The sequence below is a fragment of the Gadus chalcogrammus genome, chromosome 8, assembly GCF_026213295.1.
Source record: "Gadus chalcogrammus isolate NIFS_2021 chromosome 8, NIFS_Gcha_1.0, whole genome shotgun sequence".
Classification (NCBI taxonomy): Eukaryota; Metazoa; Chordata; class Actinopteri; order Gadiformes; family Gadidae; genus Gadus; species Gadus chalcogrammus.
The window spans coordinates 7,169,777-7,191,295 of record NC_079419.1 but is presented as its reverse complement, the minus strand read 5'-3'; the positions used below and the strand labels follow the sequence as shown (position 1 = coordinate 7,191,295).

Below are 21,519 nucleotides of genomic sequence, written 5' to 3'. Positions count from 1 at the left end.
AACACAATGTAAACCAGTATCCTCAAAATGAATTGCATTTATTATTAACTTAGGAATCATATAACACCAATATATGATCTATTATGCATCTGTGCTCACACGGGGGTATCTGGTTGGGACGGCTCATACAAATTGTTGAAGAAGGAAAGGTCTGATTCATTTTCATGTTGTGCTTCCTGAAAGAAAAAGAAGAGGTTGCCATGTAGAACCGTCCGGAACCCGTTGGACACTATGGGTGCTCAGAATGTTTGGCACTTTTAATACTCACTTGGTCGCTCATAATCTCAAATACTGAGTTCCGGGCGATTTCCACACGGTCGGTGTTCTCCGGTGCACCCCCGAGGCACCCGCACACACAGACAAAACCACTTCACAAAGATAGAACAAAAAACAGTCATCTTTTATGTGTCCAATAACACTGTAATCGTAAACTCAATAATGACTCTTTATTTTTCATAACTTTAAATGGCCCTGTACAGTACAATAATATAGCATTTTATCCTATCTTCTAATTTATTCAGTCCATCTCATGTTAATTAGCAGCTTGAACTACGATGGCTTTGCAATGAGCACACTGATTTGTGGACATAAGTTGCACATCGCTTGATAAATTTGAGGATGACGAATGATCATTGAGTGATGGAAAGGGGAAAGGGATTATTGTTGTCGGTGGGAATTATGTTCCATTTTTTAATATTTTTGTAAAATTTAAAATTCAATAAAATAACTTTGAAAGTACAATAATATAAGTATAACCTAACAGTATTACCCCTCTCATCATCATCCTCATCGTCATCATCATCCACAAGTACCTTGCGGACCACCTTGCAGTCCACCAATTATTGAACGCGAAGAGGCTGCTGGCGATGGCAACGCCCGACATCAGAGTGAGTCCCACTGCCAGCCCAACGGTCAGTGATTCTGTGGAGACAAACAAACCTTTTCCCAAACAAAACCCTCCATTTGCTACTGTGGAAGCCATTCACCACAAGGGGTCTTTGAGAAGCAGTGGATGTTTTCTCCCACGAGGGAGAGGGTGCACTCACACTAGGCCATCTGGCCGTGGCCGTTTTCACACCTAACCGTGCTCAAATCTGTCAGTGTGACTGTGGCCAGTCTGGCCAGGCCAGGCCAACTTGGCCACTTGGGAGAGGTGTGCTGCTACGGTACGGGCCGCCACGGTACATATGCTAATGAGCCGACACGTGCACACACACGGCTAAGCAACCTGAGCTGGATGACGTATAGTCCATGCGACGACCATGGCCATAATAAAGGCGACGGGCCTTCTTTCCCATTAAACGGTAAACATGGCGTCAAGCGGTTCAACTGTTGGTTCACGTTGGTCCCATAGAAAAGTCGATTGTCTGTTAGCCATTTGGGCAGACGATAAGCAACAGACTCAGCAAAGTGCGAACTGTGTTCTCTGTGTTGTTGTCCATTGTTGTTAAAACTCTGACTAGCGGCAGACTTTATTATGGTCCATGCAGCGGACGCTTGGTGATGACGTGTTACGACGTGATGACGTATGTACAAGAGCCTACCGTGGCCAGGCCACAGTTGCGATGGCCAACGGCCACGGCCAGATGGCCTAGTGTGAGTGCACCCTATTATTGTGCCATATTATACCATCAGGTGTGAGTGTGATTGAAAATGTGCAGCTTTTGACATCACAAGTGGGCCTGTCCACCAAGACGTATGACGGATAGATGAGCAACGTTTGCTACAGTCCGCTGGGTAGGCTGGTAGACTGATCCATCCAGCACACATCTAAGTGGACACGCCCATTTGTGATGTCAGAAGAGGCAGATTTTCAAAACGGCTCGTAACGGCTAATCACACTCACACCTGGTGGTATAATATTCAAATTCATAATGTCTTGTTAAATGTCATCTCGTGTGTTTGGAGGCCAGGGGGCTCAGCGGGTCTACCTTCAGTGGTCGGTGGCGTAGGGGGCGCATTGGGGCACGGTCCGGACAGGACGTTGATATCGTCCAGCGCCACGGTGCCACCGCCACCCGTTCCACCCTGATACACAAACACAAACTGCACACAGACACACAACCCTGTCACACACAATAACATATCATGCATAACATTACAGAGCAGAAGATGTGCCAGACTAGTATTTTTTTTAAGTTACATTTTACAGTGAAATGGATGCAAGACATTGCTGGCGTGTTATTTTTTAAACAAAGTATAATTCACATAATTTAATTATAAATTATGGGGATTCCCGAATCTTTTATTGCTTTATTTCCATGTTGTGGGCATCTCTTCATCCTAAAAGGATCCATTAACTAATGGTAAATTAAGTACATTTCTCAAAATGAAACCAAACACTGAATGTCCCCGGAGAGATGATTGATAAGTTGGGAATAAATTGAGTTATGCGTGTGCTTGATGATAGATTTATTACCCAGAATGCATTTCCGTGAAGAACAGGCACGCTAGCCTCCAGCCACGTGTGTCCTTGGTTACCATCCTTATTCCAAAGTAGAACTCCTTCCCCTTCGCCGCTGTTGTGCATTTTCCTGACAACGACATGTTTAAAGTTATAAAACAATATATATGGAATTCTTTGTCTGTACAGTTTTTAGACATCTATAAAAAAAAACGCTATTCACACCTTGCGCACTTCTTGCACTATTTATAGTGACTAGAGAAAGATTTAAACTACGTTACTTACCTGTCATTTATATACACCTGCAGAGTGCCCACATCACTACCATTCATATGGTACCAAAAGTTGAGACAGTGCCCTCCAGTGGCGGCTTGGAGTAAATCCCCTCGCAGGGACGACACCGTTCCCCAACCACCAACATAGGTGTCAATATGCACATAGTAACCTATCATAAAACAGGACAGTGTTGGTGTATGAAACCATGAACAAAGTACAAATTAGGGATTAAGCAACAACAAAAGACAAAAGAAAATAACATGATTTAAAAAAATCATGTTATTTTCTTGTGGGTGGGCTTCTTTGATTACCCTGATCTGAGTCGGTGGTGTGATCGACGTCGGGCCCGTTGCTGGGGTGTGGGGAGGCTCCCCGGCCCCTGAGCCAGCCCCCCAGGTCCGCTCCTCCACCCAGGTCCTCTCCTCCACCCAGGTTGCTCCAGTCACACAGGCTGCTCTCAAAGTCGCAGTGGCCCGGCGGGGGGCAGGGTTGGTGGGTGACCTGGACGTCGTCGAAGGCCATGTCCCCGCTCTGGGTGGGGCCCTCACTCACGCCTTCCACCACGATCTACGACCAGAGGACCGATCTGTTCATATTGGTCCGCTCTGGATGTGTAGCACCATCTAGTATAAAAGGCTATGATTGTAATAAATCTATTATTTATTAATATTTTATTTATTTACTTATTTTCATAGCATCTAAGCATTAACTCTCACGGAAAATATCTATCATTCATAGAGTCTGTCGATATAAGATGACGCCCCAACACATGCAATGAATTCAATCAATATCGATATCAATATCGCCGATAATTCCTGAGCGTCTGTTTGGGTCCAGGCTTCGGCCCGGATCTCAAGGGGGGATCGAACAACGGACGCGTCCCCCCGGTCGGACATCGGTCCTGGGTGTGCCGAGCCAGCCTCCCCATCCACCCAGCTCCCAACCCGTAGCAGGCATTTCCATAATGTACTACAAACCTCCCAAAACATAAACAAACCCCCTGTTACTCGCCCCAGCGCGGCGGGGGGGGGGGGGGGGGGGGGTAAGGATGGACTGACCCGGTATGGCAGGGGGTGGTCCCCCAGGGGGGCCTGGGCGAACCTCCACATGGGGCTGTGGTCCCCGGAGCCGAACAGCAGCAGGGTGTCCTGGCCTGACTGGCTCTGACGGTACACGTTCAGGGTCCCCACGCCTGGGCCGTGCATGTGGTACCAGAGCTGCAGGCACCCTCCATTCACTGAGGCACACACACATACACACACAGGCACACACACACATACACAGGCACACACAAACGCACAGACACACAGGCACACACAAACATGCACACACACACACACACACACACACACACACACATGCACACACACACACACACACACACACACGCACACACACAGACACACACACACACACACACACACACACACACACACACACACACACACACACACACACACACACACACACACACACACACACACACACACACACAGGGACAGAGTTATAACCAATAACAATAAACAATAACACTTTGGACTGGGAATACTATGAATGCATTTACTTTTTGTGACTTTTGTTTTAAATCTCCATTCGCTGCTGTAAGTGGCCACAAATCGTTTTTGTACATTGATTTTAGTTGTAGTTCATGTTTTTACCCACAAGGGAGAGCTGTTTGGGCACAATTGTACTGACGACATTCAGAGGCGGTCACAGGTGTGTTGATTGGGGAAGAGTCAACTGTGATTTATTATTTATGGTCCCGTGTTCATATTAGCTTAAATTGCAAGTGCATGTTGTGTTGACTTCTGATCGCCATCACAGAGGTCTTGGAGAACCTCTACTTCAATTTGAAACCAAATGAATAATACGTTAAGCATGCAATGAGCACTCGTGTATACGATCAATGAATGACACAAATCAGTGAAAATATCAGTCAGAGATGGAGACTGGCCCCACGTAGGTGAATCAGGTTTATATTGACATTATATCAATGGTTTATACAGTCTGACGGTCCATCTTTAAATTAATTATTTTCATAGGCCACTGAGCAATTGTTTAAAACCACAATGGTTTTGCTAGAATTCCTGTTCCCGCTGAATGATCCGTAATTGGCCAGGCTTGTATGTCACTCAAGACCTCATCCTAACAAGAAGGTGGTACTGTCCCTGTCTTTGGAAAGGCTTTCTTTGCGAGATTATAACAGCACTTACAACAGCCAGCAGATGGATAAACACACAGCCGTGTACCAACCTCATGCTCCACCCATTCCTCACTCTTTTGAATCCATTTTCTATCTACCCCAGCATGCTCCTCTCTCCACAGACGGTACTACGACCGTTTCCACATCACCTGCAGTGAACCAGGGTGAGGCCATCTTGGTTCTGTGCCCAGACAGGTCCGAGGCCTTGGAGGGCAGGAGGTAGTAATGTCCCCAGTCCGTGTGGGTGGTGTGGTCGGTGACAGGGCCGGTGTTGGGGTTGGGGCTGGGGCCCGACCATCGGACCCAGCCTGAATTGTCGTTTGCTTCCTGCTGCCAATTACAGCTCCCCGTCTCAAAGTCACACACATCTAGGAAAACCACCGGTGTTAACAGGTGAGCCGTGTGCTGGCAGGAGATCAAACTGAACAAACATGTTCATGAGCGGGCTGGAGGTGGTTGTAAAGAGAGATAAGATGTCAGTACAGTAAAGTGGTCAGGGAGGGCCCAAGGGGTTAAGGGCCAAACTGCAAACGATTGTTTTAGCGATCCAACACGGCTCATCTACTGTATTCTCAAGGCTTTAAATATGTTGATTTTTCCCATACATTCTGCAACCTTTTTTCATATTTTGCTTGTCCTGCCCTTGATTAAGGTTCTGATAACGACGGGGGATATTGTCAAAGACCCCAATATGTGAATAAAATATATACAGTTGTGTAAATAGGGGTAAAATGTTTTGGACTACGGCAACGCTGACATCTCCGCCGTTTCTGTATCTACTCATTCTCTAAACCCCCTAGGAACACTTCGGCCCACCTGAGCGAAAGCAAAAGCCTGAGGCAACGTGCACCGGCACGACCACGACCACGTGCACACATCGATCACCGGGTACCTGAGGCGGCGCACGGGCCGCTGACGAGCTTGACGTCGTCGACGGCGATGTCGCCCGTCTCCCCGCCCACCCTGGCCTCCAGGATGGCCAGGTGGACGCGTGGCTGATCCGTCACGTGAAGCCGGCCCATCTGCCAATCACGACCCTGGCTCCCGTTGAGCTGCCATGCCTGCAGGAAGGAGAGCGCGGCACTGAGTCACGCAATCGCAATGAGGATGTGAGCACTCTGTCCATTATTGGTGATGTCGCAAACGCGCAATGTCACAACTGTGTGAAAGGTATGATCGGGAAAGGTTCAAACGCATCTGAAACGTTTTCCTGCGTGTTTCTCAACCCGACCCCCCGAGTGTGATATTTTTTTTGCATAGATAGCAGCAGGAAGTGAGTACAATGTTTTTTTTTAGGCACTGTCACAAGATATCCTGGCAAAAGCCAGAAGCAAACGCTGAGCGCTGTTTAACGCCCATCTAGATGTGTGGACCTAGGCGGGGGAGAGACAATACAACATAATATAGTTTGTACCGTTGTTTGCTCATAGGGGTCGACCTTCTGCAGGACCACCCTCAGAGACCCCACCGTGGCTCCATACATGTGGTACCAGAAGGTGAGGCAGTACCCGTCTTCACCAGCAGGGGCCAGCAGCTGAGACTTTAACCAGGCCACGTTCCCCTTTTGACTTGGCGGGGAACTCTCTATATACAAGTACTTCCCTGTGACAAAATCAAACAGTGGTTAAAAAAAGCCTGAGTGAGCACTTTTTTTTACATGTTGCCTAATATTTGAGCGCAGGCGACGATCATAAGTGAATGCATTCTGTACGTGGTTCAACATGCGGTATCACACCCCTCTGAGTAAACCCTGTGTAAAGTGTAGAGGCCTATCCCAGGTGAAGCTGACCGGTGCCGTTGGTGTGGTCTCCGGAGGGCCCCGTGTTGGGAGTATCTGTAGGGCCAGAGGTCCTCAGCCACTCCAGCTGCCCTTGGGACCCCTGCTCCCAGCCACACAGACCTTCCTCAAAGGTGCAGCTGTAGTTGGACAGAGCTGATCGAGGAGAACACCGAAAACAGACACAAATCATCCTCCACACGGCGAACCAGCCAACCTTCCCCCTCTCTCGTAGGGGACTGACCAATCAGAACGGGGCACACGATGGGCCGCGCGTGTCTTGCCGATGACTCATTGTTTACCTGGGGGCTGGAAGGATGCTTCGCAGTTCACGAAGGAGATGTCGTCCAAAGCTACAGTTTTATTCACCTTGCTAATGAAGAACAGCTGGAAAAGATCAACAATCACATTCACTTCAACATCAACTCTACATAAGCCTTAATATGTATGTCTGTATAGTGTCAATAAGTCCTGTCCGTAGTACTATTTATGTCAATATACTTGGCGGGTTCAATATCTATATTAACCCACCCTGTTACTGTACATACATAGACCTGGTACATGTCCTTTCACCCAAACAGTGAATCCAAGCAACGCAAGTGAACACATTTCATGAAATTGCATGTTTCTATGCATAAAAATACAGGACACACGCACGCACACACACACCGACACCCACACACACATACACACATAAACACACCAACACAAAGACGCACACACCGACACACACAAACCCACAGACACACAAACACTGACACCCACCGACACACACACACCGACACAGACACGCAAACCGACACTGACACACACACAGAGACACAGACGCACACCGACATGACACACAAACAGACACAGACACACAGACACACACAGACACGACAGACACACAAACAGACACACACACACACAGACACCTTATATGGCTGGAGGTGTTGGCCAAGCGGCAGGGACTCGTAGGCCCAACGGGAGACAGTGTTGTGAGGGCGTGACCACAGCGTTGCTTCACCGGCCCCGGCTTGCTGCATAAGCACTGCCAGTGACCCAGCTCTCTCACTGCTCATGTGGAAGTGAAACCTGGGTGGGTGGGGAAGTGAGGCACACATGGGGGGGGGGGGGGGGTGGGGGGAGGATCAGCGAAACAAGCGGGAAGGAAGGAAGGAGGCTTGAGAGAACATTCGAATTGGGAAGGGGAGGTTGAGGTTGGTCAAAAGGGAGGGGGAAGGGGAGTGATTGAGCAATTTTACACGCTCCGAAATTCTGAGGACGTGAATGAATAAGCGTGCATGTCGGGAAGGAAAACAAACAAAGCAGGTTTTTGTGCAACTCTAACACTTAAGAGTGAGTGGGTGAGCGACGCCCACACTGCCAAAACCTCGAGCACATGGATGAATTGTCTTGAGCACGTAGAAAAAAACCAAGGCTTTTGTGCACACCAGACACTTTGATAGCTGCAGCGGTTTATCTGCACGACACCGAGTCCGCGGGGGGGCGGGGGTTGTTGTGACGGCAATCACTTACCGCATCTGACAGTAGGCGGACGAGGCCGGGAGAAGGGGACTCGAGAGACGAGCCTCATCAAGCGCCCTCCCAGGAACGGGCTCCACTTTCATGTAGAAGCCTGGTTCAAAAACAGAAATCAAGACCCTAAAGGGCTGATTATGGTTCCATGTCGACACAACCACGAAGGACCACGCAGACGCTCCGACGCAGTCGTGAACCTGTTTTGGTCCTGCGTCGGGTTTTAGGGAGCGGACCGGGTTTTTGGAGGGCGCAGGTCAGGCCCTTGCGGTGGACGCCACGAGGGTCCGCAAGGACGCAATGGGTCCGTAAACCCCCTTGCATTGCATCCATGTTGAACCGTAATCTGACCTTTATTCTCTCAGCCACGGTCTGCGTACTGATACCGCCCCCCAGACAGTTTCTACGGGCGTAGCTAACGGGTGGAGCTACTGCGTCCAAGCCGAACTCAGGCCCCGGGGCCCTCACTGCTTTTGAGGCTTTGTTACAGATTAAGGTGAGGAGGGAGAGGAAAGAGGGCGGGGCTAGGGTCACCTGTCTGTGAGGTGTGGTCGGTTGGGGGAGGGGCTAACGTCACCTGTCTGTGTGGTGTGGTCGGTCGGGGGCGGGGCTAACGTCACCTGTCTGTGTGGTGTGGTCGGTGGGGGGCGGGGCTAACGTCACCTGTCTGTGTGGTGTGGTCGGTCGGGGGCGGGGCTAACGTCACCTGTCTGTGTGGTGTGGTCGGTGGGGGGCGGGGCTAACATTACCTGTCTGGGTGGTGTGGTTGGTTGGGGGCGGGGCTAACGTCACCTGTCTGTGAGGTGTGGTCGGTGGGGGGCGGGGCTAACGTCACCTGTCTGTGAGGTGTGGTCGGTTGGGGGCGGGGCTAACGTCACCTGCCTGTGAGGTGTGGTCGGTGGGGGGTGGGGCTAACGTCACCTGTCTGTGAGGTGTGGTCGGTGGGGGGCGGGGCTAACGTCACCTGTCTGTGAGGTGTGGTCGGTGGGGGGCGTGGTCTGGTTGGTGGCCCTCTGTCTCAGCCACCCGCGCGGCCCCTGGCTGCTGTCGTTCCACTGGCACTGGTCCCTCTCGAAGGTGCACGGACCTGGACACACACACAAACACACATACACACGCACGCACACGCACATACAACGACAGTCAGACACACACACACAGACACACACACATACAAATACACATATACAAACACACACACACACACACACATAGATACACACACACACACAAACACACACACACAAACACACACACACACACACACACACTCACACACATGCACACACATAAGAATGGACATGAGCTAATTTCTGAATGATATCAACGTAGAGTGGAGGAGGCGATGGCTTCATACAGCAGAACTTGATTCTCAAGTAAATGCGCAAAGTATTACTAATGATTTATAGACGGTGACATGAATGCCGGTCTAGTCGTTTTGACCCTTAACCCCCGTTACGATGAACACACGTTAATGTCGCATCGTGTGTCATCTCCGTGAAACGTCTTGGGGGCTGAAAAGTGAGAAACACACGACGTGATTCATTCCAACAGGATATGCATGCGAGTTCATATCTTGTGGACGTCGGAGAAGTCGTCTTACTTCCGTAACTCCGAACACACTGAGCCCCAGGCCAGACATCCCATGCAGTGTATCTGTGGCGGGACGTTAAGGCCTGCTCACTAGTCCTGTAGTCAGGGTGGAGGAGGCTTATGGGAGGGGGGATGGGGGCGATAGAGGTGTTGGGGGTCCTCACCACAGGTGTCCTCGTCCTCCCCTAGGGGGCAATCCAGCCGGTAGTCACACTGCCTGCTCGCCGACACACATGGAGTTCCCTCCGATCGCCAGCAGTGGAACTCGTCGTCCTTTAAGGCCGGCGGATAGAAAGACGCGCATGCATTAATGAGCGCAGTAAACCTGCGATATTTTGCTTTTTCACTATTATTTGGTCTTTTCGGGATCGTTTACTATGTGTAATGTTGATAACGATAATTATTATAATGGTAAATATGATGAAACCATATCCACTACAAACTGCTTGGTTGTCAATTCCTCTCTCTTCCTAAAGTGTTGCTCAAATTGCAAATTTGCCCACCATAATTATTCACATTGAGAATAATGTTGGCTGCAGTGAAAAAGTTACAGAATAGGGATTAGAGGTATGATAGAATAGTAACTTCATAATGGCCATAAGGAAATATAATCAATAGCATGAACATACGATATACACACATACTCAAAAATAGGAAGGTTTTCCAGTGCTCCTCAACTGTTCTTTGCCCTCAATTATTAAGCAGCCTAACACAATTTGTAACCTTTCCCCTAAAGTCTCAAAGTCTAAACGATAGCACTGCTGGCGAGTAATAATTATGTCTAGACCAACGTGGCATTCATATTCTGAGGAGCTAGACCTGACGCTAGAACCCTAAAATAAAAACGAAATACTTATAAACACTTTGTGTAAAATGCACATTATATACATATAATCATTATAATCAAGCGCCCTTGGGTACCTTGAAGGGCACTATGTACATTTAAGTTATTGTTATTATTATTATTATAATGCCACATCATGGCTTTCAATCTTATTTATGAATGAATTGCTACGGCTGACTTGCACAGACAATGTGTGCAGTGAACCATGTCTCAGACTAGTTTTTAATATCTCAAAGGGTTTTACCTTACAGGGCGGCCCAGTGTCAAAGAGGCAGCTTTCCGAGAAAGACACGTCGTCCAGGGCAACCAACCCCGAAGCATGACCTCGCTCGTAGCGGAAAACTATCTGCAGGATTGTTATCAATGTCAATATCAATAACACTAAAGTAGTATGACCATAGTCCGTATTCAAACCAGCTGTTAGAATAAAAGCGGGCAACAGTCTGTCATCTCTGAATGGGGGATTTCAGATCATTTATTACCTATTTATTATTTATTAAAGATATTTTTATAATATTCAATTTCTTTTTAAAACCTTGAAAGAAAAAAAAGAAGAATATGCAATATTATATGCTCTATCGACTCAACAAAGAAAACCACATTTTTCTCTAATTCTTTACCAAGCATTACTAGATCATGATGATCAAATCAAACGCCAGGAGCAGCATCATGCAGGGGTGCCTAGTCCTTCATCCACACTCAGCGACCCAGACACGTCCACACCCGCGCCGGCGTCTACACGCCATCTGCCCGCGCCCACACGCTGACCTTGCTCGGAGCCGAGGAGGAGAAGGTGACCTCCGCCCTCTGCCAGCTGTAGCTCTGTGATTGGTCCCTGAGCCACAGGGCCGTGTCGCCGCCACTGCCAGATGGCCACTGCGTCCTGGCGTGGAGGCTGAGCCGGGCGGTGGAGTCGTCTCGGCTGAAGTGGTAGAACCTCACCTGGGCACGCGCGTGGGGAGCAGCGAGGGGGGGGGAGATACGATATGATTGTGCACGATTAAGGAGGATAACAGAACAGAAAAGTTGCACTTGTGACCTTGTAAAGTTGTCTGGCTTGTATGTGTTTTGACTTATGGATGGATTTCAGAAAAGTAAGTCCGATAGAGAGAAAGGAAAAAAATGACACTATTCACTGAGTGCTGCTTTGATACAATCGACATGATGGTTGTGCTGTTGGCGTTTGGTTGTAACTCTCCCACCCTTAAGCTGAATGAATGCACACACTCTGTGCTCCAGACCTCTGTGCTCCAGACCTCTGTGCTCCAGACCTCTGTGCTCCAGACCTCTGTGCTCCAGACCTCTGTGCTCCAGATCAGCAGTGTTTGCGTGGGGGGACGTGTGAGGGCGTACTTACGCTGCAGTTGGCGCTCGGAAGCAGGGTGTGGGAGATGAGCTCTCCGGGCGGTCCCGTCAAACTCCCAGGCCCCGGGACGACATAGTGACCTGACAAGACACACACAGTACTCTGTTCATCCAGCTGACCATATCCATCCATTCACCAAATCAACCGGTCATCTATCCATCCAACCGTCCATTGATACATATCCGTTCAGAGATACCCAAATGGAAAAGGCTTCAAATTAAACCAATAACCAACACCTGGTTTGAAGACCTTTAAAAGCTAGATTCATTCTGGCATTCTGCCGTGGGGCATGAAGGTGAACCTCTTACCAGCGTTTGTGTTTTGTGTATGGTCCCGTGGGGGCCCGTGCATGGGCCAGGCGTCAGTGGCCGTGTGCCAAGTCCACCCACTTCCTGTCCAGGAACACAGGCCCTGCTCGAAGCTGCAGCGCCCGGCCTTCCCGTGTTGCTCTGTGAGCAACACACAGAGAGAGTGTGTGACCGGTTGTTTCTTTCTAATAAATGTCATGGTAAAAGTATTCTACAATTACACACACACAATCACACACAAACACAAACACAGAAAAACACACGCATACATACAGACGGATACACACAGACAGACACACAGACACACAGATAGACACAGATACGTACACACACACACAGCACAACAGGAGCATCTTACCACAGTCTGCCTCATCAGACTCATCTCCGCAGTCATCAGTGAAGTCACACACTCGGTTGCGTTCAACGCACACCCTGTTGTTGCAGGTGAACATCACCTCAGGACATGAAGGCTGGGGATCTGGAAAAATCCACACATTAATAAAATTGAATAACACAGACAAAACCTGGATCAGATCCCCAAGGAACGGCTCATCGTTACTAAACGGAACCAAGAGTTGAGCTTGCTGCTTTGTGTGTGTGTGTGTGTGTGTGTGTGTGTGTGTGTGTGTGTGTGTGTGTGTGTGTGTGTGTGTGTGTGTGTGTGTGTGTGTGTGTGTGTGTGTGTGTGTGTGTGTGTGGCAGAAAGAACAAGCAGAATACGTCAGTACTTCAGCTTGATTAAGCAGAAAGAAGCGGTGCGGTCCGTTAAGAAAGCAAAGAGGCTATGGGAGCGCAGGAAGTAGCGGTTAGCCCCGTGGGCCTACCGGGCAGGGTGCAGTTGGAGAAGCTGACGTCGTCGATGGCCACGTCCCCGAGGTGGCTGAAGCTTCGGACCGCCTCGAACGAGATGGAGAACTGGTGAGGGACGCGGGCCACCCGGACCTCCCCGTGAAGCCAGTGGTTCCCCTGGTCCCCGGACAGCCACCACAGGGGAGTGGACCTGGTGTCCGTCCCCAGCACCACCAGCAGGCCCCCCATGTCTGTCCCGGGGGTAGACAGACGCACATCGGAATGCCTAGCGTTTGAACAGGTTGTATGGACCCGTTGTCTGCTGTACAACGTGTCTGTACAATGGCGTTGTGTAAGCAAACACACGCACTTAAAAAAACCTTTTTAAAATTGTGATTCTCAAAGAAATGGACTAGGCTACTTCTAGTAAACGAAGGGTTTACTGCAACAACAAAAGCATTTATCAAGCCCGGAATAGGAAGCTAGGGAAAAGGAAGGTCAAGGAGGCTATATATCATCAGGGTGAGCCTGGGCCAAAATAATAAAGATAACAGACTAACCTTTAAACTAAATATTTGTTAAGGTCATTATTAAGTTCATAGGAAAGAAAATACATAGCATAGTACACAGCTACTTCTAAATAAATCCCTTTTTTGAAACAGCATAGGACAACAACCAAATATTTGGTTGCTGAGATTGTATTACTTCCATGTTAAGATTGTATTACTTCCATGATAAAACTGACGTTTGAAACTGCGTCCATAGCAACGTAAACTTTGCATACTTCTTGGGATTGGCCTTCCCAGCATTATTATCCTTTTATATGATCAAGGTCTCTTTCAGCATCTATGACCAGTGGCCTGTCATTCATAGAATGCCGTAAATGACCAATCAAAAAGGAGTATTCAACAAGACCCCGAGAGTCACCTAACAGCTGCTCCTGTGGTGTAATCGGCCAGCATGGCTACTGATATGACCCTTACCCTGCCTTTAGCCCTGCTAAGTTGCGAGTTTGCGAGCATCCTTTTGCCAATACAATCTTTCATAATATACAAGCATGGTATAATGCAATAAAACTAAACCCAAAGGAATGAAAACAACTTAAATAACGATGCAAATAAATTAAATAAGATGTCCGGTAAATAATGGTACAATAAGATCCCATGGATACAAACGTAATAATGCTAGCTCAAATGTTTTGTCAGCTAGAATGTATGCTATGTAGTTCTTCCCATGTAGAACTACATCCCTTGCCATGTAGAACTACATGGCAAGACACACGCACACACGCACGCGCACAAGCACACGCACACGCACACGCACACGCACACACACACACACACACACACACACACACACACACACACACACACACACACACAGGTCCATACCTTTTCCATACATATGGTAGTAGAAGTGTAGTGTACAGTCTGCGCTGGCCTGGTTCATGGTGGGACTTTGCAGGGTGGCAAAGCTGTTCTCTTCACCTTTGTCTGCCTCCACCGCCATGTACCAACCTGAGAGAACCGCACAGAACAGGCCATAATCAAAGCTTAGCCGTGTCTGTATTAGTGGAAACTAGCAGAAGCTAGTTTTCAGCGATGTACCGTGTTCGGCCAGAGGTGGCGCTGTTCCTGCGGTTTTCGATTGCAGTGTTCTATTGCGCTTTGAAAAAAAAATCGTACCCAGCTCAGTTCCCAGTGTGTTGTCCACAGACGGTCCGGTATTCTCACTCAGAGTTGCGTTTCTGTTCCTGAGCCACTGAAACTTACTGGTACTGACGTCCAACCAGTCACAAGTGTCATTCTCAAAGGAACAACCCGTAAACCCCTCGGTTGTTTCATTCCCTGCGGGAAAAGACAGTCTCAGAAAACAGCGAGAAAACCGTGGAATGATTTGATCGCCCTGTCCGTCTGTCTGTCTTTTAGGTTTTAGTACCTGGGCATGAACCCGGTTTGATGCTGATATCATCAACAGCCACGAAACCACCATCTAGGGACTCTGCCTCGATCATCACCTGAATGCATCATCGTCGAAGAGGATTTTAGGTCATGGCCATTCAATAGAATACATGCTTTTAAAAATAAAGTACAAAATGATCATTACAAGGGAATAACAGGGAATACATTCACATGAGCAATCCAGCATTCATCAAACAGTTGACTTTATATTACAGCGTATTGCCAATGGTGGGTACTGTGGCTACCTGGAAAGGTTTGGAGCTGGATACAGAATCAGAGAGCAGGGTCCATCCAGGGCCTGAGTGGTTAGTTTGAAGCACTAGTTGCTTTTCCTCCAGCCCTGATAGTATGAATACACGCAATGTACCCAAGTCACTGTAAAAGAGTAGAAGAATGTTATGGTTCCAAAATAATCAGCAATAGCAATAAACATCTTTTCTCCAATAATAATTTTTCGCCTCATAGTATCTCACATCTTTTAACATGTAATCATCTCTGAAGCTCATCCCTATCATAATGTGGCTTTTGGTATATATACTTATCTCGGATTTAGTGGTCTTTTATCACATAGCAGAACTTTTGGGGCATAAATCCTAGGCTGAAAACCGGAAAATCAAAACAAAACAAAAATGGCGAAAATAACCTGCAAAACCGCATTCCCCAAGACTTAAGTTTGTCTGCCATCTGACTTTAGATAGTTATCGAAAGTATATGTATAAGGCTTCAGTGCTTGTCTCCAAATGCAGACACAACACTAGACGTGACGCTATTGCTAAGCACCATCTATGTGCTTTCAAATATTTACTTTTGATTTAGACATCTGGGCAGTTTGGTATATGGATACCGACAGTTTGTGTTTGTGTGTGTGTGTGTGTGTGTGTGTGTGTGTGTGTGTGTGTGTGTGTGTGTGTGTGTGTGTGTGTGTGTGTGTGTGTGTGTGTGTGTGTGTGTGTGTGTGTGTGTGTGTGTGTGTGTGTGTGTGCGTATTCCTGTATGTGTGTGTGTGTGTGTGTGTGTGTGTGTGTGTGTGTGTGTGTGTGTGTGTGTGTGTGTGTGTGTGTGTGTGTGTGTGTGTGTGTGTGTGTGTGTGTGTGTGCGGTGTGCACTATGGCTTTGCATTGAATGGCAACAAAGAGTGCAGGAGGTGATTCATGAATGGCACTGGGCTGCACATCCTGAGGAAGTGGATTCAAGGCGGATGCAAGCCAGCAGAAAACTGCCATCTCCGTATTTCAACATAGGTTGTACATAGAGGGCTCTATGTACACACAACACCCAATCTACTTTATATCATTTTAACTTCATTCATTTTCCATTTAATAGAAAACCAGGCTGAAATCAATGGCGTCAACATTTATAAGAAAAATGGACTCTTTGACATGAAAGCTGGCTACAGTGGGAAGGAGTAAACAACCGAAGGTCTTCATCGGTAAACAACCGAAGGTCTGACGGTCTCCCCTTTAGCCTTTAGCCGAGTGCTGATCTCAGTCCAGAATGCAGAACTACTAGGTAGGTTCTCACCTGGTGGATGTGTGGTACCAGAGGGCCAGACAGGCCAGCTCCTCTCTCTGGTGGATCCACTCAGAGAGCACCTGGGCCCGACTGGGCTGGCCCTGTGGCAGGGCTGAGCTCAGCAAGAACCCACCTGAGGGTGACAGAAAACACAGCATATTATTATACAAATGTATTATTCATAATACTGCGCCACGTGTGAAGATGCCCCAAAGTTCTGCTTCCTGCTTCCTGAAATGACTTCTCCATGCTGAAATAGTGGTTTTAATAATCAGCATGTAGTTGTACACAGCATCAACTGTTCGTACATCAGAATTTATACTTGCGATAAAGAATATTTATTAGTTATTTTTTCTTGTCCTCCACAATGTCGACTTCAAGCTACTGCTAATGCAATTTCCTTCGGGATTAATACAATCTTATTCTATCTTATCTTAAACACAGATAATAGTCATTATTATATATTGGTTGCCGGTGGAAAATAGATGTGATACTTTTAAAGACCCTAATGAAGAATGTAGCTTTCTGCTTTGTAAAACGCTAGCCTGCTAGAATGATATTGATGGTACTAGATATGGCTATTGTGCATATCATCAAAACATGTAATGTATTATTTTTTTCTACGATATTGTCTTAATAGATTCTATGTTGTTATTTCAAATGTGTATTTCTTTCTACTGTCCTGTACTTCTCCCATCCGGCTGTGGAAAAAACACATTACCCGTTTGGGATGAAAGAAGCTAATTTTATCTTATCTTTAAGGCACAAATTGTGAAAGTATAAGCAGTGCAGAATGAGTACTGAGTAAACTATAGCACCAACTTTTATCAAATTATAAGATATACAAGTTATAACAATAAAAAAACAACAATAAGGCGTCCTTCTAATGTTGGGGCCGGGCCTTAAACGTCCTGTCCAACGCCGCCCCCCTCCCTTACCCTCGCTGGTCTCCGTGGTGTGGTCGGCCGGCGGGCCCTGGAAGTGTCCGTTGGCGTGCACCCAGTCGTGGCCCCCCTCCACGGGGACGTTGACCCAGGTGCACGTCCCGGACTCAAAGTCACAGCCCCCCCGCGGGGCACACAGCCCGTCCGTCCATGAGACGTCATCGAGCAGTACCGTGGAGTTGGTGCTGGGATCCCGCAGCACACTGAACACCACCTGGTTAACACGGGTGCAATACAATGCTACTTCAATGCTAAATGGAAGCTTGTAACATTCATAAACTGCCAACTGTCAATTTGGTTGCCCTTATCCAGTGATTCAGTCATTACAGAGGCCTGCCTGCACTGCATCCCAATTTCATTGTTTAAATCCATGATGTAAGTAGTAGTGTTTTACCTTTTTACAATGATACTATTTTTCTCCCACCCCCACCCAGACAAATATTTGTTTTCAGAGTCCTTTTGCATCGCCCTGCTTATCCACGTGTTTGTGCCTTGGATGTCACTGACCAAAGAATGCTGGCGGAAGAGGAGGCAGACCCTGAGAGCTCACCGAAGCAGCCGAGCAATGACACCTTTTTAAATCATGTGTTTTGGATGGGTGTCAAGGGAACCGACTAACTAATCTATACGCGTTGACCACACGGACGATGGTGAGGAAGGCCGAACGGACGCTGAGCTCACCTTAAACTTGCCGGTGGAGGACACGGTGAGCTCCGCCACCTCCCAGCCTGTAGAGGGCGCTCCGGAGCGGCTCCACAGAGCAGAGCTGAGGTCGGCGCCCTGCAGCACGTGGACCGAGAGGATGTCAGCGGTGCCCGCCTGCAACCAGTACCTACAAGACACACACACGTTTATTTATGTACACACACACGCACATGCAGGCGCATGGCACACATGCACAGAGCACATACAAAGACACACACACACACACACACACACACACACACACACACACACACACACACACACACACACACACACACACACACACACACACACACACATCGTGCACACACAAAGAAAAAAAAGAAAAACACAAACACACACACACAAACCCAACACAAAAGAAGGTACAATATATATATATATATATATATATATATATATATATAGATAGACACATGCACACAGACACACATACACACAAAACACCCAGCCCCCACCCCCCCCCACACACACGTAGAAACACGCACACACACAACCACAGCTTTGAATGTCCGGCGTGCCGTGCGGCCCAGAGAACATACCAGAACCGTATGCACGTCCCCGTCGACGCGGGGAAGTCTGGTGTACGGAGATGAGCCACTTCCTCCTGCTGCCCCTCCCGAACATGCACAGTCATGAAGAACCCTAACCGGGAAGCAGCAGAGACCACGCGACCTCTTTCATGTTAGAATGCACTCTTCATATCAATCAGCATTAATCACAAACATGATTATGGAAACTTGTTGTTTTCGATTTTTCAAGATTTATTTTGTGCTTTTAATTAGAGAGTGAGCTGGACAGGAAGGTACGGCAGAGAGAGGGGAGGACATACAGCAAAGGATCATGGGAAGGAATCGAACCCGGGTCACTGGATCAGGACAGGGCCTATATGGTACGCGCTTTACCCAGGGTGCCCCCTGTTTGCATGTTTTTGAAGATGCTGCCGGTCAGATTTAGGTTGATAATTTGCGTAGTTTGTTATAAATGCCATAGATATCAATCAGCTAGTGGTGAATGAAGTGGTCTGTGAGGATGTCTGCTTCAAGTTCAATGAGTCTGCGCCTGCCTTTGTATGAGGATGCAAAATGCAACCAGTATTTCTAGAATGGCTGCATAAGCAATTTACACAAAAATATGCTGACCCGCGGTATTTTAACATAAGGGAGAAGGAGAGTCAAGAAGGCTTGCCCCTTCACATTGGCGGGGGGGGGGGGTTAACTCACAAGTTTGTTGTTAGCTGCTGTTATCTTTCTCTGTCACAGTATGATACTCAATGTATAATGTGTTTTCATGGGGCTCCATTGAAAAGTATTTCAAAAAGATATCAATGAAAGTGGAATTTGAATAACTTAAAAGAGTTACAATTCAAACCGAAACATGGAGCCAGAACTGAAATTTCTTCTCTCATCTGCAAATGTAAAAAATGTACCTACTGCAGCTTTAAGTTAGGTTAAGTTCTTTGCTCAGACCACACACCATTTCACCTTCGGACCTTTAAAATCTACACGAATACTCTGCTGGCCTGGAGAGTACTGTTTGCACTCTAGAGTGAGTCGAAGCCATACTCACCATGCTCAGTTCCAGAGGTGTGGTCCAAATGTGTCTCCATCCCTCTTTGGCGAACCCACATATGATCCGCCTCAAAGTTGCACAAGTTTGAGTCAAAGCTGCATACATCTGAGAGAGAGCGCATCGACTCAACTCATTGACGATGAGGTTTAGTTGAAGTTATGTAAAGAACATGCATATTGCTGTGGACTGGTTTCCACTTACGACCGGCGGTGCAGATGCCTTGCCTCACCGTGATGTCGTCGATGGCGACAAACCCCCGGCTGCTGGTGTTCCTCCGGCCTTCAAACAGGACCTGTGAACCAGCCAATGGCGGTTTTTCAAAATGGCACTACCACTACAGTGATGACACGGTATAGCATCAAACTGTGCTTTGATGCTATACTTTGATGCGCGGTCATGCGTTCCAACACACCGACTGTTGTTAAACTATCTTTAAACTCATGGCTACCCCAATGTCATGTCTTTGAAATGATTATACTTACGATTGTCAAACACTTTGAGGAAGAGCCGTTTGAATGTTATAAGCCAGAAGTTGTCATATCAAGTACAAACTAATCTTCTTTTACAATGCTGGCTGCCTTCTATGGACAATAACAGCACAGTGATCACTCATATTTCCAGAAAAGCCCTTACCTGAAATATCATACCATTTACCCCTTAGACATGATAGTTATACCACGACTGAACGGTGGTGTTCAGTGGATGTTTGTTTGTTTGTCCCATTGTCTTTGCGCTCACCTTGACCACCTGGCTGGTAGAGATGGTCACCTGTGCGTTCATCCACTCTGAATCCTGACTGCCTTGGCGAGTCCAGGCCAGCCAATCAGAGTTCTTCTACAACAAACATCATCCAGTCATTCCTTTTCCGTAAGGAAAGAGAAAGACCATTGAAAATAAGAAAATACGAGATGAAATAAAGAAGACGTACATCTTGAACCACCAGGTCAAGACGAGGCACTGACGGTCCAAGCATGTAATACCAGAATCCCACGCAGATATCTGTTTGTTGTTCGCTGTGTAGAGGAAGATATATGACGGCCCTCTCGCCATCTTCAGATCCCGAGCCGTTTAACAGTATGTAGAACCCTGATATGGATATAGATTCACCGGTTGAAAGTAAAGGCTTAGGTTAATGTGAAATGGGCTGTTAAATTACAAACATTAGCATACATTAACAAACTCTTCACTTAACATAGGTACAACATGTCTGTATAGTTACCATTTTTGCCCTCAGTGGTGTGGTCATACATAGGTCCATCCAATGGCTGGTCCACTTGGAGACCCCTGCTTCGGATCCAGTCGATACCATCCGATGTTTCCTGGACCCAACTACACAGACCTAAAAGAGGATTAGAATATGGTATCAAGAAAAACCTTTATCAAGTTTTTGAAGTCTGTCATCGAACAACGGTGGCCTTAATTATTTGGACGTCAGAACAGTTTATACATTTCTATCTAAATCAATGTTTTTTATTTGTTGTTCTGGCATGATTTTTTTTGAAGTCATGAAAAATATATTGAACCATCCTGGGGAATTTGAAGGACAACACCTGAATGTGCCTGTCTGTTCAACAAACTATTATTCTGTTAGAAATGATTCACCACCCCTGCCTCACCTTGCCCAAAGTTGCAGTCCATCTGGGAGGGGGGAGGGCTGGAGGTGGTGGTGGGGGGATTCGGGGTGGTGGTGGGGTTGAGCTGAGCACAGGTGGTTCCCCTCATGATGTGGATATCATCAAGGGCC

General features: G+C 47.4%; 1 protein-coding gene across 1 annotated transcript; it reads right to left on the bottom strand.

Moving 5' to 3' along the window:
• Nucleotides 1–27: 27 nt before the first annotated feature.
• On the bottom strand, nucleotides 28–21,415 carry LOC130387438 (MAM and LDL-receptor class A domain-containing protein 1-like). The gene is made up of 37 exons (XM_056596517.1): nucleotides 21,392–21,415; nucleotides 20,995–21,114; nucleotides 20,704–20,861; nucleotides 20,514–20,609; nucleotides 19,977–20,067; nucleotides 19,773–19,880; nucleotides 18,746–18,848; nucleotides 18,180–18,330; nucleotides 17,493–17,712; nucleotides 16,564–16,687; nucleotides 15,288–15,417; nucleotides 15,020–15,098; nucleotides 14,767–14,928; nucleotides 14,473–14,598; nucleotides 13,117–13,332; nucleotides 12,651–12,770; nucleotides 12,293–12,433; nucleotides 11,976–12,064; nucleotides 11,387–11,560; nucleotides 10,863–10,964; nucleotides 9,939–10,047; nucleotides 9,146–9,268; nucleotides 8,182–8,281; nucleotides 7,578–7,737; nucleotides 6,963–7,047; nucleotides 6,673–6,816; nucleotides 6,298–6,485; nucleotides 5,776–5,944; nucleotides 5,033–5,251; nucleotides 3,739–3,917; nucleotides 2,992–3,247; nucleotides 2,690–2,849; nucleotides 2,420–2,534; nucleotides 1,932–2,046; nucleotides 813–921; nucleotides 269–368; nucleotides 28–176 (listed from the first exon to the last, which is right to left on the bottom strand). Exons 1-37 carry the CDS (start codon nucleotides 21,411–21,413, stop codon nucleotides 96–98), a joined length of 4,944 nt encoding a protein of 1,647 aa, XP_056452492.1. The 5' UTR covers nucleotides 21,414–21,415; the 3' UTR covers nucleotides 28–95.
• Between the last annotated feature and the right edge of the window lie 104 nt (nucleotides 21,416–21,519).